This window comes from Lutra lutra, chromosome 4, assembly GCF_902655055.1.
Source record: "Lutra lutra chromosome 4, mLutLut1.2, whole genome shotgun sequence".
NCBI lineage: Eukaryota > Metazoa > Chordata > Mammalia > Carnivora > Mustelidae > Lutra > Lutra lutra.
Genome location: NC_062281.1, coordinates 67,176,449 through 67,195,603, shown reverse-complemented (window position 1 = coordinate 67,195,603; position 19,155 = coordinate 67,176,449). Strand labels below are relative to the sequence as shown.

At 34.0% G+C, this 19,155-nt stretch overlaps 1 protein-coding gene across 1 annotated transcript in view; it reads right to left on the bottom strand.

The window, feature by feature from the left end:
• The window catches only part of ARFGEF1 (ADP ribosylation factor guanine nucleotide exchange factor 1), a 148,500-nt gene that overhangs the window by 98,498 nt on the left and 30,847 nt on the right, over window positions 1-19,155 (bottom strand). Inside the window, exon 2 of the mRNA XM_047725294.1 lies at window positions 469-499. Within this exon, the coding sequence (XP_047581250.1) occupies window positions 469-499 (31 nt within the window). The remainder of the gene's footprint in view (window positions 1-468; window positions 500-19,155) is intronic.

Here is a 19,155-nt window from a genome sequence, read left to right as displayed (position 1 = left end):
AAATTCATATAAAAATACAAAGTTTCAGTTCTAAAGGGAATTTTACTAAGCCAACTTTTATCTTCCCATATTTCATAAGGGTACCCAAACCCCAGGGAAATTTCAATGTGCTACAGGTCAAAAGCTAGTGGCCAGACCTGTAACGAAACGCAAGAAAATCAAATAAATTAGTTATTTAAATACTTAGAAAGTATTTAAATTACAAAACAATTAAATATTTAGTAATCCTCCTAAATACGAATCAAAATTTTTAAGCGAAGACTTTAAAAACATATCAGATGGTATTTCAGGGATACCCTTATATACTTATTTATGAGATCTTTTTGCTTACATTTCTTAAGCCATTTTTACTAGTTGTATTATAAAGATCACATACAGAAAATCTGCCACATATAGGTGATTATATTACTATTTTGGCCAAGATATGTCTGCAAATTATTTTTACTAAAGAAAAGAAACCCCACAAACCTCTGTTTTTCAGTTTCCGCTTTTATTTCCTCTGGGGAGAAAAAAGAGGCATATGTTAGAAAACATGACAAAAGAAAGATCATTAAGTAATTTGATTATAGGCTTTGTAAACTCATTTGTAACTTCTATAAGAAGTTGGGAAGAATGCAAATTCAAAAGAAATTCAGTACTAAAATTCTCTTGCTGCTAAATGTATTAATTTACACAGTTTAATGAAATAGAGTTTAATGTATTTCAGTTTAATGAAACTATACAAAGAATATATATTAATAACCATAAGGTTAAATACAACTGCGGATTACTAATTCCCAAAGAATTCCTTTCTCAAAGTAGATTTTTTTTGGTCAAGTAAATATACTAACCAGAAGCATTAATATTGAGAATGGAATATTATGTATTCAAGATATAAAATATAGGGTACATGTTCAGTGAGGGGTTAAAAAAAAAAAAAACTCTACATGTAATCACTCTTGCGATTATCTCAAGACATCAGACCAGGACTATAACTTCTTGACCAGTACATGTGCTGATATTTAACCAATATTTCTACTTACGACTACATAAAGCACTATAAAACTACACATGCCCGGTCCAATGGGAAATTTTCTCTTTTGTTGTTTATAACTTAAGAATGAGGTAAATTAGGTAAATCCTACCTGTAATAAAAGACCCTTAAATTTAACTGATAGTCTTGGGGGGGTCGGGGGAATGTCTGGTTAACTGATTAACCTGTCTGAAAAAAGTTGGAATTAAACAGTCAATAAACATTTATAATTACTATTATTGTAACCAATAGTTCTTGAGAACAACTATGTACCAACATAATTAAGCCTCACAGCCCTATGAGATTTGTACTAACATCTTCATTTTAAAGATCAGGAAAGTGAGGCACCAAGAGGTTAATTTGCTCAAGGGCTGCATGGCTTGGGTGTATGGCTAATCAGGTTCCACAACTGAATAATCTAATTCCAGATCTTGGTTTCTAACCACTCTATTACATAGATTATCTATGAATACTGAATAATGTGTTAAATTTGGTATTAAAAGAAACTACTTGGGACGCCTAGGTGGCTCAGTTGGTTGGGCACGACTGCCTTCGGCTCGGGTTCATGATACCGGAGTCCCGGGATCGAGTCCCACACAGGCTCCCAGCTCCATGGGGAGTCTGCTTCTCTCTCTGACCTTCTCCTTACTCATGCTCTCTCTCACTGTCTCTCTCTCAAATAATAATTAAATCTTTAAAAGAAACTACTAAACTATAATAATTAGTAAAAGTCATCTGGAGACTATATAAAGCCCTTTATAAAGTGGTTTTGTCAATTACTTTGTCATACACACACAATTTAATTCATTACCTACTCTGTGCCAAGCATTTGGTATTTGGTGTTTCAGTCTAGTCTTCTGTGGATTAAAGCTCTTTCCATTTTACCAGTGGTAGAAGTGGAAGGGGGACAATATGAAACCAGTAACTGTAGATATTTAAAATACTACTTTAAAAAAAGCTCACAATATCTGATACTAAAAAACTGTATAGCTCACCAATACATGTAATTAAAATTAATTTAAATCACCTTAAAAATACAGTACGAATGAAGGAAAAATCATTAACTGCCCCCAAATCTTCATTAAAAATTTTAATGGCAGTTTTTGTAGAAGGTGAATTTCCATTTATAAAAACAGTAGGAAATAGGGTATTCTGGTTAATAATACATTAGTTAAGAACATCAGAAGTAGCTTATTTTAAATACCACTATGATTTCACACCACCTATTACTAAATAGCCGTGTGATCTCGGGAAACAACCCTCACTTCACTACTAGATGATGGCAAAAGTCTCTTATATTCTAAAACATCAGTCAACAACTATGGCTCACATGCCAAACCCACCCACCACTTTTTCCTGAGTTTAAAAATAGTTTTTACAGCTAAACATCTCAACACTGTCGTCAATTAATTTGACAACAGGGTACACTAACCTTCAAACTCAGTGAAGGTGTTACTCCACCTAAGAGAATTCTCCTTAGACCAGGATTACAAAATTTATACTCGATTATGATTATTTTGGAATCTCTCAATAAAAAATCTGTGTAAATTTCTTTGTCTTTCTCCTTCTCTGTGTAAATTTGTTTTCTCTATTAACATAAGTAATTACATAATATCCCTGATTTTTCTTCTTGGCCTGAAAAGCCCTTTATAGAAAAGTTGCTGACCTTTGCTCTAAAACATTAGGGTTCAAGGATCTTATCAGACTCTATGAACCATTTTATTCATATGCTTCCATTATTTTTATTTAATTTTTTTTATTTTTTCTAAACACATAATGTATTATTAGCCCCAGGGGTACAGGTCTGTGAATCGCCAGGTTTACCACCTCATAAGCACTATCATAGCACATACCCTCCCCAATGTCCATAGCCCCCCCCCACCCTGATTCATTATTTTTAAATGTCCATATTTATCTACCATTTATTTATTTATTTTAGTGGGGGCATAAAGAGAGAATCTCAAGCAGACTCCCCACTGAGCGTGTAATCTGACAAGAATGCAATCCACAAACCTGAGATCATGACCTGAGCCGAAATCAAGAGTTGGACATTCACACAACTAAGCCACCCAGGCACCCCTAAATTGTCCATATGTAATAGTCTAATAAACATACCCACATAACTACATTGAAGGTATGTTTCTCTAATTCAGATAGTAATATATATTTTTTAATCTCCATATACAAAGTTAGTAGTATTCAAACTGATCTGGATAAGTTTTTTTTTTACAGGAATAAAACAATTTAACTTAACATTTTTAATGTTTTTTTTTTTCAAAGATTTATTTATTTATTTGTCATAGAGAGAGAAGCGAGAGTGAGCACAGGCAGACAGAGTGGCAGGCAGAGGCAGAGGGAGAAGCAGGCTCGCTGCCAAGCAAGGAGCCCGATGTGGGACTCGATCCCAGGACGCTGGGATCATGACCTGAGCCGAAGGCAACTGCTTAACCAACTGAGCCCACCCAGGCGTCCCCATTTTCATGTTTTAAATTACCTTGTACTAAATAGGAGTTTTACTTTTTCCTTTCCCTATACACTTATAACCACAGTAAAAAAGTTTTAAATGTTTTGATAAAATCTTTTTTTAAAGATTTTATTTACTTATTTGTCAGAGAGAGAGAAAGAGAGAGCACAAGCAGGCATAGTGGCAGGCAGAGGCAGAGGGAGAAGCAGGCTCCCTGCTGACCAAGGAGTCCGTTGTAAGACTTGATCCCAAAACCCTGGATCATGACCTGAGCTGAAGGCAGCCGCTTAACTTACTGAGCCACCCAGGCGTCCCTGTATTTGATAAAATCTTTTAAAGGTAACAGAATAATTACAAGTTGTTCCCACTGACAACTATCAACATAGCTTACAGGGTTATCTTTCTGGTCCCACAAAATGCTTTTATTCATAGAATCCCAAAGACTGTGTATTCATTTTAACATGTTTCCTTTCCAAGCCATTTGAGACTACTTAAAGACATCGTCATAAAAAGTAATCAAGATTAAAAGGACAAGGGGCATAGGGGGAGGCAGAAAATAAGTACTTCTCAAAATATTTAACATAACAGTATGATAAGCCACAGTATTTTTTGTTTGTTTGTTGTTCAGGCTATAGGTATGTGATTCATCATCAGTCTTCTGTAAGAAAACTCACTACAACACATACCCTCCTCAATGTCCATCACCCAGTTATCCTATCCCACTACCCCCTTCCCCTCAGCAACCCTCAGTTTGTCTCCTGTGATTAGAGTCGTTTAAGGGTTGTCTCCCTCTCTGGTTTCGTCTTGTTTCATTTTTTCCTCTCTTTCCCCTATGATCCTCTGCCTTGTTTCTAAATTCCACATATCAGTGAGATCATATGGTAATTGTTTTCTCTGATTAACTTATTTGCTTAGCACCATATCCTTTAGCCACAGTATTGTAAAACAAGCTGAATTTTTAAAGAATATACATACTACTTTACATTTGTGCAGCAATGTAGAGTTTAAAACATTTCCACACATTACCTAATTTTATCTCAAAGGACAACTCTTCATTTTATGGAGGAGGAAACCATGTATCAGATTTGTTAATAATAACTTTAAGATCAGACAGCTGGTAAGTAGTGATCCAGAAACAAGTTTCTTCTCTGGTCTTAGTTTATAACACAGGACATACTGTGGTTATATTTAAGCAACCTTCTATTAACTATGGAACTGAATGGAAAATTCATTCTACAATTATTAGGATAAACATTTACAGCAGTGCTTCTCAAAATATGGTCTCAGAAACCAGCAGCATCACCACCAACCACCAGGACCCACACAGACATACTGAATTAGTTAAGTATCAAATTAGTACTCTAGCGATGAGTCCTACAGTCTGTGTTTTTACATGCTTCAAGGGAATTCTGATATGCAAAAAAGTTTAAGAATCACTGCTATAAAGCAGTTAAAAGAATGAGTCAGAAGATAGTTGAGTTTTATTCACCCGGCTTTGGTTTCACCACCCATTTATTTACTTGTAATATTTTGGATGAGTGAGTACATTCTAAAAAGGAATTTCCTTTGATTTTCTAATAATGAATACCCAGTAATACAGAGTTTTTGAGGCAATTATTTTAATAAATTAGGCTCAGAAGCAGTTTGCTTCATGTTGGCCTTCAACAGTAGAATCAAGAGTAAACTAATTAATTCTCACTTATTAAAGAAAACACACCTGGATGAAAAAATATTAAAGCATCAAATAAGAAATATTAGCATACTCAAACTAAAACCACATAGTGCTTAACTGTGAAATACTTTGCCTTTAAAGTGAGAATCATGACAAGGATGACCACAAACAGCAAATATTTTTTTACACTGCTTTGGAAACACTAGACAACGCAAATAGACAATATTGGATATCGTTAAGAAAAGTCATCACTTCTGAGCTGAAATAAGCTAAAAAATCAGATGATGAATCTGTTCAGTGATAGTTAGGTTTTTTAAACTATGTAGTCCTAGACCTTTAAAACTTTATTACTGAAATTCTTGTGGGAATTACTTTCTCTCTAGGCCATTAATTCTCCCTATTCCTTCAGAACTAGTTTTATAAAAATTTTGAAAACTACAGAATCACAACCACTGCCTTATATATATAGAAAGATAAAACTTGAGGAAATGGGTCATTTGGGAATTAGCATAAAAAATACATATTTGAAGTACTTTGAAAGAAATACAAGTTTATTCCTTCTAGGTACATTAAATAACTGGAACCAAGTTGAACACAACTGATAAGGCACAGGACTTACTTAATAAACAGGAAAGATTTACTGAAAAATACTGATTATACACACGTATATGCCTGATTCCCAAAGTGTATTAAATATTCCCTCACATAATATTATGCTATCAACCTGCTTAGCAGCTTTTCACCCAATGAAAATACAAATACAGACTTCAAAATAATACCAATACAATTCAATCAATTTCCATCATCTACACATTATGAACAATTTAGATCTACCCTCTCAAGACATTATTTTGTCTTAAGTACAGTTGTAGGACAACAGTATTTACTCAGTGCAAACTAAACTGGTAATGCTAAAGAAAAACCTTATAAGTGAAATAATAGTTTAGTTTAATAAACACATTAGAACTTATACATCCAAACTGCGTCTCCTTCAAAGCAGCATGTAGGAGGATATGCATCAATTATCATAATAGTGCCAGTATTCAGAAATATTTGTGGAATCATTGTTTGCAGTTCTTTCCTGCCTGTTTCTTTTAAATGAATAACCCCACAGAAGGAAAAAATCTCTAGAACGGAATCGGAGTCTAACCGCCAATAAGCACAGTTGGCACAGAGCCAAGTATGAAGAATGGTATGCAACCACAAAACAAAACTTAACTTAGTCCTTCTTTGAACCATTTCAAATGTGTGTAAGTTTAGTTTAGAAAAAGAGAATACAACTCTCTCTTAGCCTCCAGAAGCCTGCAACCCCAAACTATAAAGATGTATAGGATCAATTAAAAACAGTGATTTGATCAATTATGACTATCTATATGTATGTGTTGTGTGTGTGTGTATATATGTATACATATACATATTATATATATATATATCGAAGCAACTTTTAACAAAAACATTTATTAAAAAACAAATGCACCATAACTAATGATGAATTTTATTGACTACACAATAAAAAAAGAAAAATAATTATAGTGCACATGAACAGTCATGAGCATTATAAAAGGGAAATACAGATTAAAGAACAAATATGGCTAACACAATGTCTTATGCATGGTAGCTGCTCAATAATTATTTGTAGAAAATTTTTAAAAGCACAAATGCAGAATTACTTTGAAAATAACATCTCCTTTGGATGTATATATTCTACTAGGTTTACTTTTTCAAAGCCCAATTATGTGACTTAAGAACCGCATTTTATACAGCTAAGGATTAAATAAAAAATACAGAAGTTAAATAGAATGCTACAGTAACCTAAAGAGGAGGCAATGGCCTAAACATGTGACAATAGGGATGAATAAATGTGAATTCCATGAACACCTCAAAAGAAAACCAATGAAACAATCGCACTTATCTAGGGGAGGAGAGGCTGTCAGCAAGAGGAGATCTGGCTTGCATAACTGCATAATAGAGGTACCATTAACTTAGACACAAAATGCAGTTTTCTCACTACCTGAGAGAGTAGGGGTAAAGGACAGGGGTGAAGAAAAGGTATGTTTTAGTAGCGTTTTATTTTAAGCCATTGAAATGTTCAAGTGGCACTATTCAGTAGATACTAAGACATAAATTTGAAAATCAGGACACGTGTGGCAGGACTATATTAGTCTATACATGGTCAATGGTCACTATATCTATCCTATCCCACACGGCTTCTGCAAAGTACCTTGCAGGACTCCCTCCAAGATACAAATCTAAATTCTCCTCACCTTGAATCAGGGCTAGTTGCAGAGATACGTTTATAAGCAGCAGAATGCAGTGGAAGTTAACAGAGGACAACTACCAACATGAGGTCAAAGAAGGGTAAGCAGCTACTACTTACCCATTACTGCTTCTGTTGTAATGCTAGGTCTCCAGACTACCTACTCTTAGAATCCAGCAGCCCTGAGGTGAGAAGCCTAAGCCCCAAGGAGTTCCGTCAACAATCCCAGCTGAGCCCAGCTCTCAAGTCATTATAGCCCAGGCACCAGACTTCTAAGTAAAGAAGCCTCCAAAGGATTCTCGTACCCAGCCAATCACATCTCAGCCAGTCATTTGAATCTCCTCAGCTTAGGCCCCAGACAATGCGGAACAGCAACCAATGCCCTAATTGAAATCCTGTCCCATAGAGAATCTGTAAGCATTAATAAAATAAAATTCTATTATTATTGATCTCAACTGCTTGAGTATCAGTGGAACTTTGAGAATAAAGGTGAAAAGTGAAGGTTCCACCATTAAACAACAAAAGCCACCTAAGGGATAGCTTACACATAACTCAAACTTTGAATTTCCAAATTAACTTTACATCTTTAAATTTTTTAATTACTTGTAACAGAAAGGCACTGTATAACTCTAAAACTTTTCAACATTTAGGTCTCCATCTTGGGCCAAGATAATGTGTAATTTAAGTTCTCTAATGAATTTAAAATTTTTTTCCATAATAACAACTTAAAACTAGGATTTAAAAAAATTCTAACAGACTGAAACTGATTCTTGAATGTCTGGCACATAAACTATACTGAGATCTTGAGAAATATTTTCTAAGATGATGAAAACTAAAATTAGCCCACCAAAATCGCATGAATAGGAACAAGTTTAATAAACAAAAAAATCTCATATTTGTATATTTTACAATTGGCAGAACAGTTTTACATATATCTTAGAATAGCATTCAGTATTACCAGCATGCCCACTTAAACAGAATGAAAAAGCCTGTAAGTAACTTACACCAAGATGACAAGAGGTGTTTACCGAATGACTTAAGTGTGGTTTTGATACGAACCAAGCCGAAATCGAATGGTTGAGTTTTAACAACTCATTAATGAAAAATAATATTACTCTTACAATGTTATCATAATTATTTTCTAATAAAACCACTGTGCTGCTTATTACTTCAAAAATAGAAGGAATCCTATTTCAAAAACCAAAACCAGAAATGTGACTTGAGTGATAAATATTCCAAATCAACAATTTTCTTTTCCATTCCAGACTTTATGTATAAAAAATACTAAAAATACAAAATGAAATCTCAATACAATTCAGACCAGTGCCTGCCTAATTCCACTGAAGTATTAAATATAGGTAAAGCAAATATAAGAAAACTCAGTAAGTGAAAATAAGCATTCAAAGAAATCATGAATTATGAAAATGATCCTTTAATGGAACTTAATATTTAGATAGAAAAGAATGCAGTGGCTGTTCACTGTCAACAACTTGCAGTGACTACAGTGAAAATCAAAAAGAACAGAGTTATTGTTCCAAGTGCTAACACCCCTAGTGGTAAACAATCAGACATTTCATAGATTCTGCTCAGTATAAGATATAAAGAAGCAGTACTATGGGGGTCATGGAAGGAATACTGTATTTTAAGTCAGGGCCCTGGGCTTGGTCAAAGAAGTGGAATACAGTAGAAAGAAATGGGCTGAAGGCCCAAAAAGACAAGAGTCAAAATCCCAGGTCTGTCACTGCATAAACTTTTTAAACCTCATTTTACAGATTTTTAAAACGGCGGGGGGGGGGGGGGGGGGGGGGGCGCCTGGGTGGCTCAGTGGGTTAAACCCTCTGCCTTCGGCTCGGGTCGTGATCCCAGGGAGCCTGCTTCTCCCTCTCTCTCCCTCTGCCTGCTGCTCTGCCTACTTGTGCTCACTCTCTGTCAAATAAATAAATAAAATCTTAAAACAAAACAAAACAAAACAGGGATGATAGTATCTAGTTGTCTATCCTGTAAGAATATTAGGTTTATTGAAGAGGTGTGAAAGTGCTTTGTTTGAGCTAGATTTAATCTTTTTTCTTTTTTTTTTTTTAAAGCAAAGTTTTAAATATGAAAAAGTACAAACAGGGGTGCCTGCCTGGCTGGCTTAGTTGGTAAACTATCTTAACTGTCTTCAGCTCAGGCCATGATTTCAGGGTCCTGGGATGGAGCCCCATGTGAGCTCCTAGTGCTGCCTGGAGCCTGCTTCTCCTCTCCCTCTGTCATTCCCCCTGCTTGTGATCTTTCTCTCTCAAATAAAATCTTAAAATAAAAAAGGACAAACAATATAAATACTGAGTAACCAACCACCCAGACAATTTGATGAAAGCATTTTATAAATGTATACTCTTCCCAATTATAAGGAGGCTTTTAGAACAAACAGCTATAAGTTTGGGTTAGTAAAAGTATTTAAATTTGGAATAGAGGTATGTATAGTCAAAGGCTCCATTTAAAATAGACAATAGAGGAAATTTTTAAAGCAACACATATGCTATATATAAATGCATGAACACTTGCTAAAAGAATTTGCTAGAAATAGTACTAGTGTTTGCCTAAAGGGAAAAAAATTAAGTGACTAAATAATAGGAAAAACATTTTTCATCTTTTTCTTTGTACTTTTTAAACTTCATACTATATGTATATTTTAACTAATTTGAGAAATTAAATTAAAAAATCAAGCAAACAAGACAATAAATATTTTCATAAATATTTTAATGTTTGGCTTAATATTAAAGGCTGATATCTACTTACTTTTAAATCTAGAAATATTAATTTCCAATTTCAATGTTCCTTAAAAATATTATTATAAAATTTTTTTTGCATTGTTTTTATTGAGATTTTTAGATCTTAGGGACTACTTTTTCCTCATAAAAGCAGCTCTAATCTTAAAGGAAAAATGACTTAACCTCTCAATATTTACACTATACAAAATTTTTCAGGGTGTCTGGGTGGCTCAGTCGTTAAGCATCTGCCTTCAGCTCAGGTCATGATCCCAGGGTCCTGGGATCGAGCCCCACATCGGGCTCCCTTCTCTGCGGGGAGCCTGTTTCTCCCTCTCCCACTTCCTGTGCTTGTGTTGTTCCCTCTCACACAGTCTCTCTCTCTCTCTTTGTCAAATAAATAAAATCTTTAAAAAATTTTTTTCAGCAATGTATCTAGTCTATAAATAAGTTATGCTCATTGTAGTCATAATAAAAACATCTCATTAATAATACATTTATGATTTTATCAGAGGGTTACCAGTAGTTAGACATAAATAAATTATTCTCCAAAGAAGTCTCAGTAAAATTATCTTAGTACAGAGTAGCAAAATTTTACACATATGTACATTAAAAAGTATAAGGAATAAGAATTAAATAACTGATGCAGCACTGAGTGTTTTGAGTTAAATACCAAATATTCTTATAGTCTAGCATACAGACCTTGAAGAGCAATCTACATATACTTTGAAGAATGACATGTAAGTCAAAATTTGACCCATCACAAATACATATGAAACACTAAATCTGCATTTCTCATAACTGTATGGCAGAACTTACTGAACACATACATTCACAATTTTAATCTCCAGAAGCACCACCATCGAGTTCATATCTTGGTTTGTCCTGACACTTAACAACAAAGTTGCAATACTAAGGTAGAAAATCAAATGCTTGATTCTGCCCTTCCAAAATATATTCTAGACTTTGAAAATGTCTTTTTTGCATCTCTTAACTGTGAACAGACTTGCATACTGATACCACACTTTTTTTTTGATACGACACTTTTTGTAGCACAATTTTCAAAAGCATGATAAAACAAGTTAAGTTATACACACACATATTGTTAGGCTTCTAATACAACTCTGTATTTGAGGAATCATTTCATTGACTCAGTCTTTCCCTTACAGTTTTGATCTATAGTTCCCCCATCTCTATCCCCTCAATTAACCATCATTTCCCCCGTGAGGTAACACAGAAGATTTTATTCTTCTTAGTAGTGCTCTTCACTTATCTAATTACTTGCTCTGTGTCTCCATTTCCCACCAGATTGTAAACTCTGCAAAAAAAAAGGACGCACCCTGTCAGTCTTATGTACCAATTCATCTTTGGTTCTTATCACAAGCTGCACATACTAACACCTAATGTCTACTGAGCGGCTACCAAGTGTTGGGTACTACTGCAGGTGATTTCAAAGTATCTTATTAGATCGTCCAGCAACTTTGAGATAGATGCTTTTGTTTTCTGATTTATACAAGGAAAACAGAGATACCTAAGTGACACACCTGGGGCTACACACTTAGTGACAGGGACAAAGTTATTAACATAGTGGACACTCAGTAAATGATTGCTGAATGAGTAAGTGAATGATCATAAAAATCTAGTAGAGGATGTAAGTTATACATGAAAACAATTTTTAAAATTCAAGATAACGTCAGGGCCACTGAAATTGATAAAGGGTAGTCTGTAGACCTTAAAAAAAAATTCTAAAATTTGTAAATAAGTCTATGGCAAATAATTCGCCTCATAAGGAGAAACGTAGGCAGTGGCTAACCTCATTACTGGCTAAGTGACTTACTCCTCAGACCAGGCTTGAAAAGTAATACAAAACGGACTCAAATTCAAGCCTCAGGAAAATCATAAATTACTATACCCACATCAGAAACTCAATATTCCAAAGTGTAAATTTTAAGTCCACCAATGCCACGATCGTTCTACTTTTTAAAATAATTAAGTACTAAATTTCAAGGAACAAGTAATAATTCATCTAAGAGGCCAGAAAAGTCAGAAGTATAAGTAATAGCTAAGCAGGAAAGCCCTCAAAAAGAAGGTGCTACCTGAACTAAACCTCAAGGAGAAAAAGAATTTAGGGAGGTACAAAGTACTGGTTTAAAAAAAAAAAAAAATAATAAAAGGAATGACAAAGAGCACGTGAGATGAATTGCATTGTGGCATGGGGTGTTCAATTGGTAAAGATAGATAACCCTCAATAAATGAGATGATAATCAACTTAAAAAATGGACCAGAAGATCTGAATAGACATTATACATCATATAAGCGAGATACATTAATGGCTAACAGGTACATGAAAGGATGCTCAATATGATTATTCTAGGGAAATGCAAATCAAATCCACGAGATGCTATTTCACAGCCCATTCTAAAGATAAACAATAAACAACTGTTGGAGAGGATAGGGAGAAATGGAACCCTTATACATTGCTGGAGGTAAATAAAATGCTGTATATGTTTATAAAAAATAAAAAATTAAATAGAAAAAAGAAAAAAGAAAAAAAAAAGTTAAACATAGTTTGCTATATAACCTAGCAATTACAAACTTAGGTACCTAACTAAAAGAAATAACATATATACACACAAAGACTTCCATGTGCAGCTTTATTCATAATTGTCAAAAACTGGTAACCCATCTGTCCACCAATGTGTGAATGCATAACCATATCAACTCATACAATGGAATGCTACTGAGCAATAAAAAGGGACTAAATATCGATAACAAGCTAGCACCAGGATAAAACTCATTATAAAACATTATGCTAAGAAAAAAGTCATACACAAAAGATTACATATTATATGATTCAATTTACAGGAAATGTCCTCAAGGGGCAAATCTACAAAGATGGAAAGTAGGTAAGAGGGTGCTGAGGGTAGGTATGGGATTAATAATTAAGAGACATGAGGGATTTTATAAAAGTGTTGGAAGTGTTCTAAAACTGATCTACGATGATGGCTACACAACTCATTAAATTTACTAAAAACAACAATAAAACACTAAGTTGCACAATAGAAATAGGGGAATTATAGGATATGTAAAATATACCTCAATAAAAGACTTCCATGATTGGATGTAGAGCGCAAATGCCATTTCATGTATATTCTTTAAGTAAACACAGCCCAGTAAAGGGACTCAGCTAAAATATAGGAGCCTTAAGCCCAGAAAACCAACAAAAACCTCCCATAATTGTGACGTGCTATGCAGGCTCCTGCATCAGGGGACAAATTTTTTTTTGTTCTCTAAAATTATTTCCCTCAGAAAAAAAGAAAGCCATCTTTACTTGAATCCTTATTAAGTATCCCTTTCACAGTACATACACTCTTTTAACAATTTTTAAAAACTTTATTATGGAAATTCCAGACACATTCAAAAGTAAAGAATAAATAATATAATGAATCCCATGTTCCATTATGGGAATGGGAATCCCATGTTCCATTTAACAACTACTTCATGCTCTCATTCTTTAATGAATTCAATTAAAGCAAAATCCAGGTATAAATCCATTACAAATATTTCAGCATTAAATTACCTTTAAGTTTCTTTTAAAAAATAATTATAAAAGTAACCCAAGATCACTTTAGAAAATCTGGAAACTACAGAAGTATATAAAGGAGAAAAAAACAAAAAACAAAAACAACCATAATCCCACCATACAGAAAACTCTTATTAACCTTATAATGCATAATCTTACCCCTACACACATTATTTTTAATGTAAACTTACATAAGTATAATATGTGTTATGGAAGGTGTATGAATTGCAAGTGTTCAGTTTGATAGATTTTCCTTTACCAAAATAACTGCATTAATTGCTACTTTCCTTTGAAAAACTGAATGATTTAAGCAACTGCCTTAATATTATGTAGATACTTATGGTTTTGTACATAAACTGTCTATAAATACATCTCCTTGCCAACCACAATGTAGGGGATAAAAACATTTACTGACTATATATACTGTGTCATTTAATCCTGTAATAACCCAAAGAACTAGGCATTACAGATGAGAAAAGAGACTCAAAAGACTTGATTACTTTCTTGTCTCAGATCTAACAAATGGCAGAATCAGAAACAGAATTAAAAAACTGTCAGGGCTTTTGTCTACCATATCATGGCATCTATCTAAATGAACAGTATGAAGTAAACAGAAAGAATGCTGATTCTTCTCTCTTATTCTAAGACTACTAGTTCTTTTGCTTTTTGTACAACACTTATAACCACCCTAGACAACCTAAATAATAATGTAACTTCTTTAAAAGAGTAGCTTAAATAAAATGTGCAAGAGTGCAGAAAGTCCTAGGACATCACCAAAGTAAAAAAAAGAATTCTAATAACCAAACAACTCAAATTTCTTTAGAATGTTATGTGTTTACTAGCAAATTCTAATATTTTAAGTTTTATCTTTGGTCCTTACCTTATACAATATTAAAAAAAAAAAACAAAAAATAAAAAATTCAAAATGGATCAAAGACCTAAATGTAAGAGCTGAAATTTTAAAACCCTTATAATAAAATATAGAGGAAAAGCTTCATGAAACTGGATTTGGCAATGATTTCTTGGATAGGACACCCAAAGCACAGGAAACAAAAGTAAAATTAGACTACATCAAAAGTAAAAACTATGTATAAAAGGATATAATTAACATAGCGAAAAGTCAACCTAAGGAATGGGAGAAAACATTTGCAAATCATATATCTCAGAAAGGGTTAATACTCAGAATGGTATTTAAAAAAAAAAAAAAAAAATCCTACTACTACCCAACAATGAAACAAAAAACCTGATTTAAAAATGAGCAAAGAATGTGGAAACACATTCTCTAAAGAAGGTAGACAAATGGCCAATAAGAATATAAAAAGATGTTCAACCATCACTAATAATTAGGTAAATATAAATCAAAACTACAATGAGATTACCACTTTATCATCATTAGGATGGCTTGCTGCAAAAAAAGAAAAAAAAGTAAAAAGGGTTGGTGAGGATATGGAGAAATTGAATACTGCTGGACTTATTTATGGGAATATAAAATGGTACAGCTGCTACTCACGACAGTAGGGAAATCCCTGAAAAAATTAAAGTATTATATGATCCAGTAATTCCACTTCTGAGTATACACCCCCCAAAAATGAAAAGCAGTGTCATGAAGAGATAACTGTACATCCATGTTCTTATAGCAGCATTATTCATAATAGCCAAAGATGGAAGCCACCCTAGTCTCCTTGACAGACAAATGAACAAACAATAAATGTCGTATATAAATACAATGTATGTATACATTTGGCCTTATAAAGAAAGGAAATTCTGACATATGCTACAACATGAATGAACCTTGAAGACATTATGTTAAGTGAAGTAAACCAATAACAAAAAGACAAATACTGTATAATTCCACTGATATGAATTACTTGTAATAAATTCATAGAGACAGTAGTTGCCAGGGATTAGGGGGACGAGGGAGAAGAGATAATTATTTAGTTCTACAAGACGTAAAGAACTCTAGAGATTAGTTACACAACAATGTGAATGTACTTAACACTACTGAACCACACACTTAAAATGGTTAAGACAATAAATTTATGGTATGTGTATTTCACCACAATTTCTAAAGAAAAAAACATAATTTGTTTTGGCCAAGATGTAGTAAGCCCCATCCTCACAAGTCCAACCTCTTAGAACTAGGAAATCCTAGAGCATGTAATACAACAAAGGAAGACTGAATGGTAGAGAAGGCAAAGGTAAAGAAGGGCCTTGAGACTGGAGGAATAACAGAGTGGTGATTCCCCAGGTTTTCTTTCTGCCTCCTATATATCCCGATAGCAGCTGAAGAAGCCTGTAACTACTGGAGTTGCCGTAACAACCTGTAACTACCAACAGGCACAGACTCCCCCACCCCCCAAAAAAAGCCTCAAGAAAATTCATCTTCCTCTAGCCAAAAGACAGGTATAAGAACAGCCAATAGAACAGAAAACTTTATTTAAATATTATCTGCCCAACTGTTATCAAAGACTAAAGGAAAAACTGCATCTGCAGTATTATGGGGCTGAAGGGGGTAGCTGGACTTATATTCCCACCTGTGGCAATGGGGCAGAACAAGTGACCCCTAAGCCTTCCCCACAAACAGTAATGTCAGCAAGGCTGAATGGGCAGTTAATTCCAATCCCACAAGACCGCAAAGAGGAAGAATAGAGTGGTGCAAGGTGGCGCTAGTCGGCAATACTCTATCTTTAGGAATAGCGTTGGCAGGGTCACACCCAGCTCAGCAGCAACTAAACAGTTCAAGTAGGCCATTTGCTTTCACCCACCCTGGATCATTAGTCCCAGGAAGGAGCTGAACATCCAAACCCACCTGGACATGCATACTGTATCTAAACAGGGTGACTATTTGCAAAATGAATATTAAATAGCATCCAGAATCTCTCACATAACTCAAAATATCCAGGATACAATGGAAATCACCCATGATACCAAGTACCACAAAAATCTCCACTTCAATGAGCAAGAAAATCAACAGATGCCAACTCAGGCAGACAAAGACATTAGGATTATCTAACAAGGATTTTAAAACAGCCATCATAAAGATTCTTCACTAAGCAATTATAAACATATGTTGAAACAAATAAAAAAAGTAAAAAGTCAGCAAAGAATGATATATAAAAAAAGAACCAGATGGAAATTTAAAAACTGAAAAATACAATACACAAAAGTAAAACTCACTGAATTGATTCAACAGCTAAATAAATATAATGGAGGAAGGAAATCAGTGAACTTGAAGATAGAACACAGAATTAACCAACCTGAATAACAGGCAAAAAATAAGGGGAAAAAATGAACAAAGCCTCAGAGATCTAATAAGAATAACAAAAAAATGTATTATTCATATAACCAAAGTCCCAAAAGGAGAGGAGAAGAGTGAATGCAGGGCTAAAAGAGTGTATGAAGGTAACAGCTGAAGACTACCCAAGTTTGCAGACACACATAAGCCTACAGATTCAAAAAGCTGAGAAACCCAACAGAGTAGGATCCACACAAACACGTGCCAAGACCCTTAATCAAACTTCAGAAAATTAGGGACAAAGAAAAAAATTTTTGAAAGCAAGTAGGAGGAAAAAAAAAAAAAGATGTATTACCTATGGAAAAACAAAGATTCAAAGACGGAAGAGTTTCTCATCAGAAAATATGGAGGCCAACATTTAGAGGCAATGGCACATTTCCAAGAGCTGAAAGAAAAGAACTGTAGTCCAAAGCTCTATATCCAGTGAAAATATCTTGAAGGTATGAAGGTAAAATCAACCCTCTCAGAAAAAGGAAAAGGTTATTACCACCAGACCAACCCAAAAAGAAGTTCTTCAAACTGAAAGGAAATAGTAAAGAAGAAAATTCGAAACACCAAGATGTAAAGTACAAAAATATGGGAAAATCTAACACTATCTTTATCCACTTCAATTTTATAAATGATATTAGACATTTGAAATAAAAATAAAACACTGTTTTATGTAGTTCCTACATACGTAGAGGAAACTATTTAAAAACAATACTACACAGGGGTAAGAAAATGGGACTTAATGGAACAGCTAAGCTTTCTACACATTACTCAAACTGGTAACAATATTGACATCAGTATACTCTGACAAGTTACATATGGATAATGTAATATCTAACATAACCACAAAAGAACCAAATATTGAGATACACTCAAACTCTATAAAAAACCAAAATGGAGTTCTAAGAACTGTTAACTAACCCACATAAAAGCAGAAAAAGTGATACACAAAAAAAAAGAAAAACAAAAGCAAAATGGCAGTATATTAATCTCTAACGTTTTTCAGTACTACTTAAACGTAAAAGATCTAAACACAATAATTAAAAGATAGACTTTAGCAGACCAATTTTTAAAAAAATATGAACCAACCTCTGTTTTCTACATGAAACTGACTTCAAATATAATGATAAGATAGGCTCAATGTAAATGAATGAAAAAAGATTGACCACATAAACATTAATCAAAGAAAGGGGGGCCTGGATGGCTCAGTTGGTTGGACCGTCCGACGCGATTTCAGCTCAGGTTATGATCTCAGAATTGTGAGACTGAGTACCACACTGGGCTCTGAGCTGACCTGGAGCGTGCTTGGGATTCTCTCCCTCCTCTGCCCCCTTCCACCATGCATGCACTCTCTCTAACTACATAATAAAATAATCCTTAAGGAAAAACAAAACAGGAATGGCTATATTAATGTCAGATGAAGTAGAAAAACAAAACAAAACCAGAGACAAAGAACATTACAGAGTAATGATAAAAGGGTCAACACACCAAGAACAGCAATCCTGTATGTGTGTGCAACAAATAAAAGAGCTTCAAAACACCTAACCGACAACCTCCAATTTTAGGTGAAGACTTCAACAACCTCTCACAACATTAATAGAACTACTAGATAAAAACTGAAGAAATGAATTACACCATTCAATCAACAGAACCTAAATTTATAGAATACTCTACTCACACAAAAAAATGCACATTCTTATCAAATGCCCATGAATATCAGCAACATGATCCATATCACAGACCACAAATTAAACTTCAACAAATTTAAAAGAACTAAAATCATACAGAGTAATATTTCTGCCCCTGGTGGAAGAAAATCAAAGAATCGTGGGGAAACAAATAGTATTTCTGAACAATTCCAGGATCAAAAGAAGTCCTGAGTAAAATTTAAAAATACTTGGTACTAAATAATAATAAACTTTCAACAAAAAGTTTTATGGGACACAGCTAAACTGTACTAAAAGAGAACTCTATAGCAATAACTGCTTCTATTAGAAAAGATATCAGGTGGGATTTATCCTTGAAATGCAATTAATCAGTATGATACACCACATGAACAAAATAAAGGATAAAAGCATACAATCAGCTCAACAAATGCAGAAAAAGCATCTGATTAAGGTCATCTTTTCATGTTAAA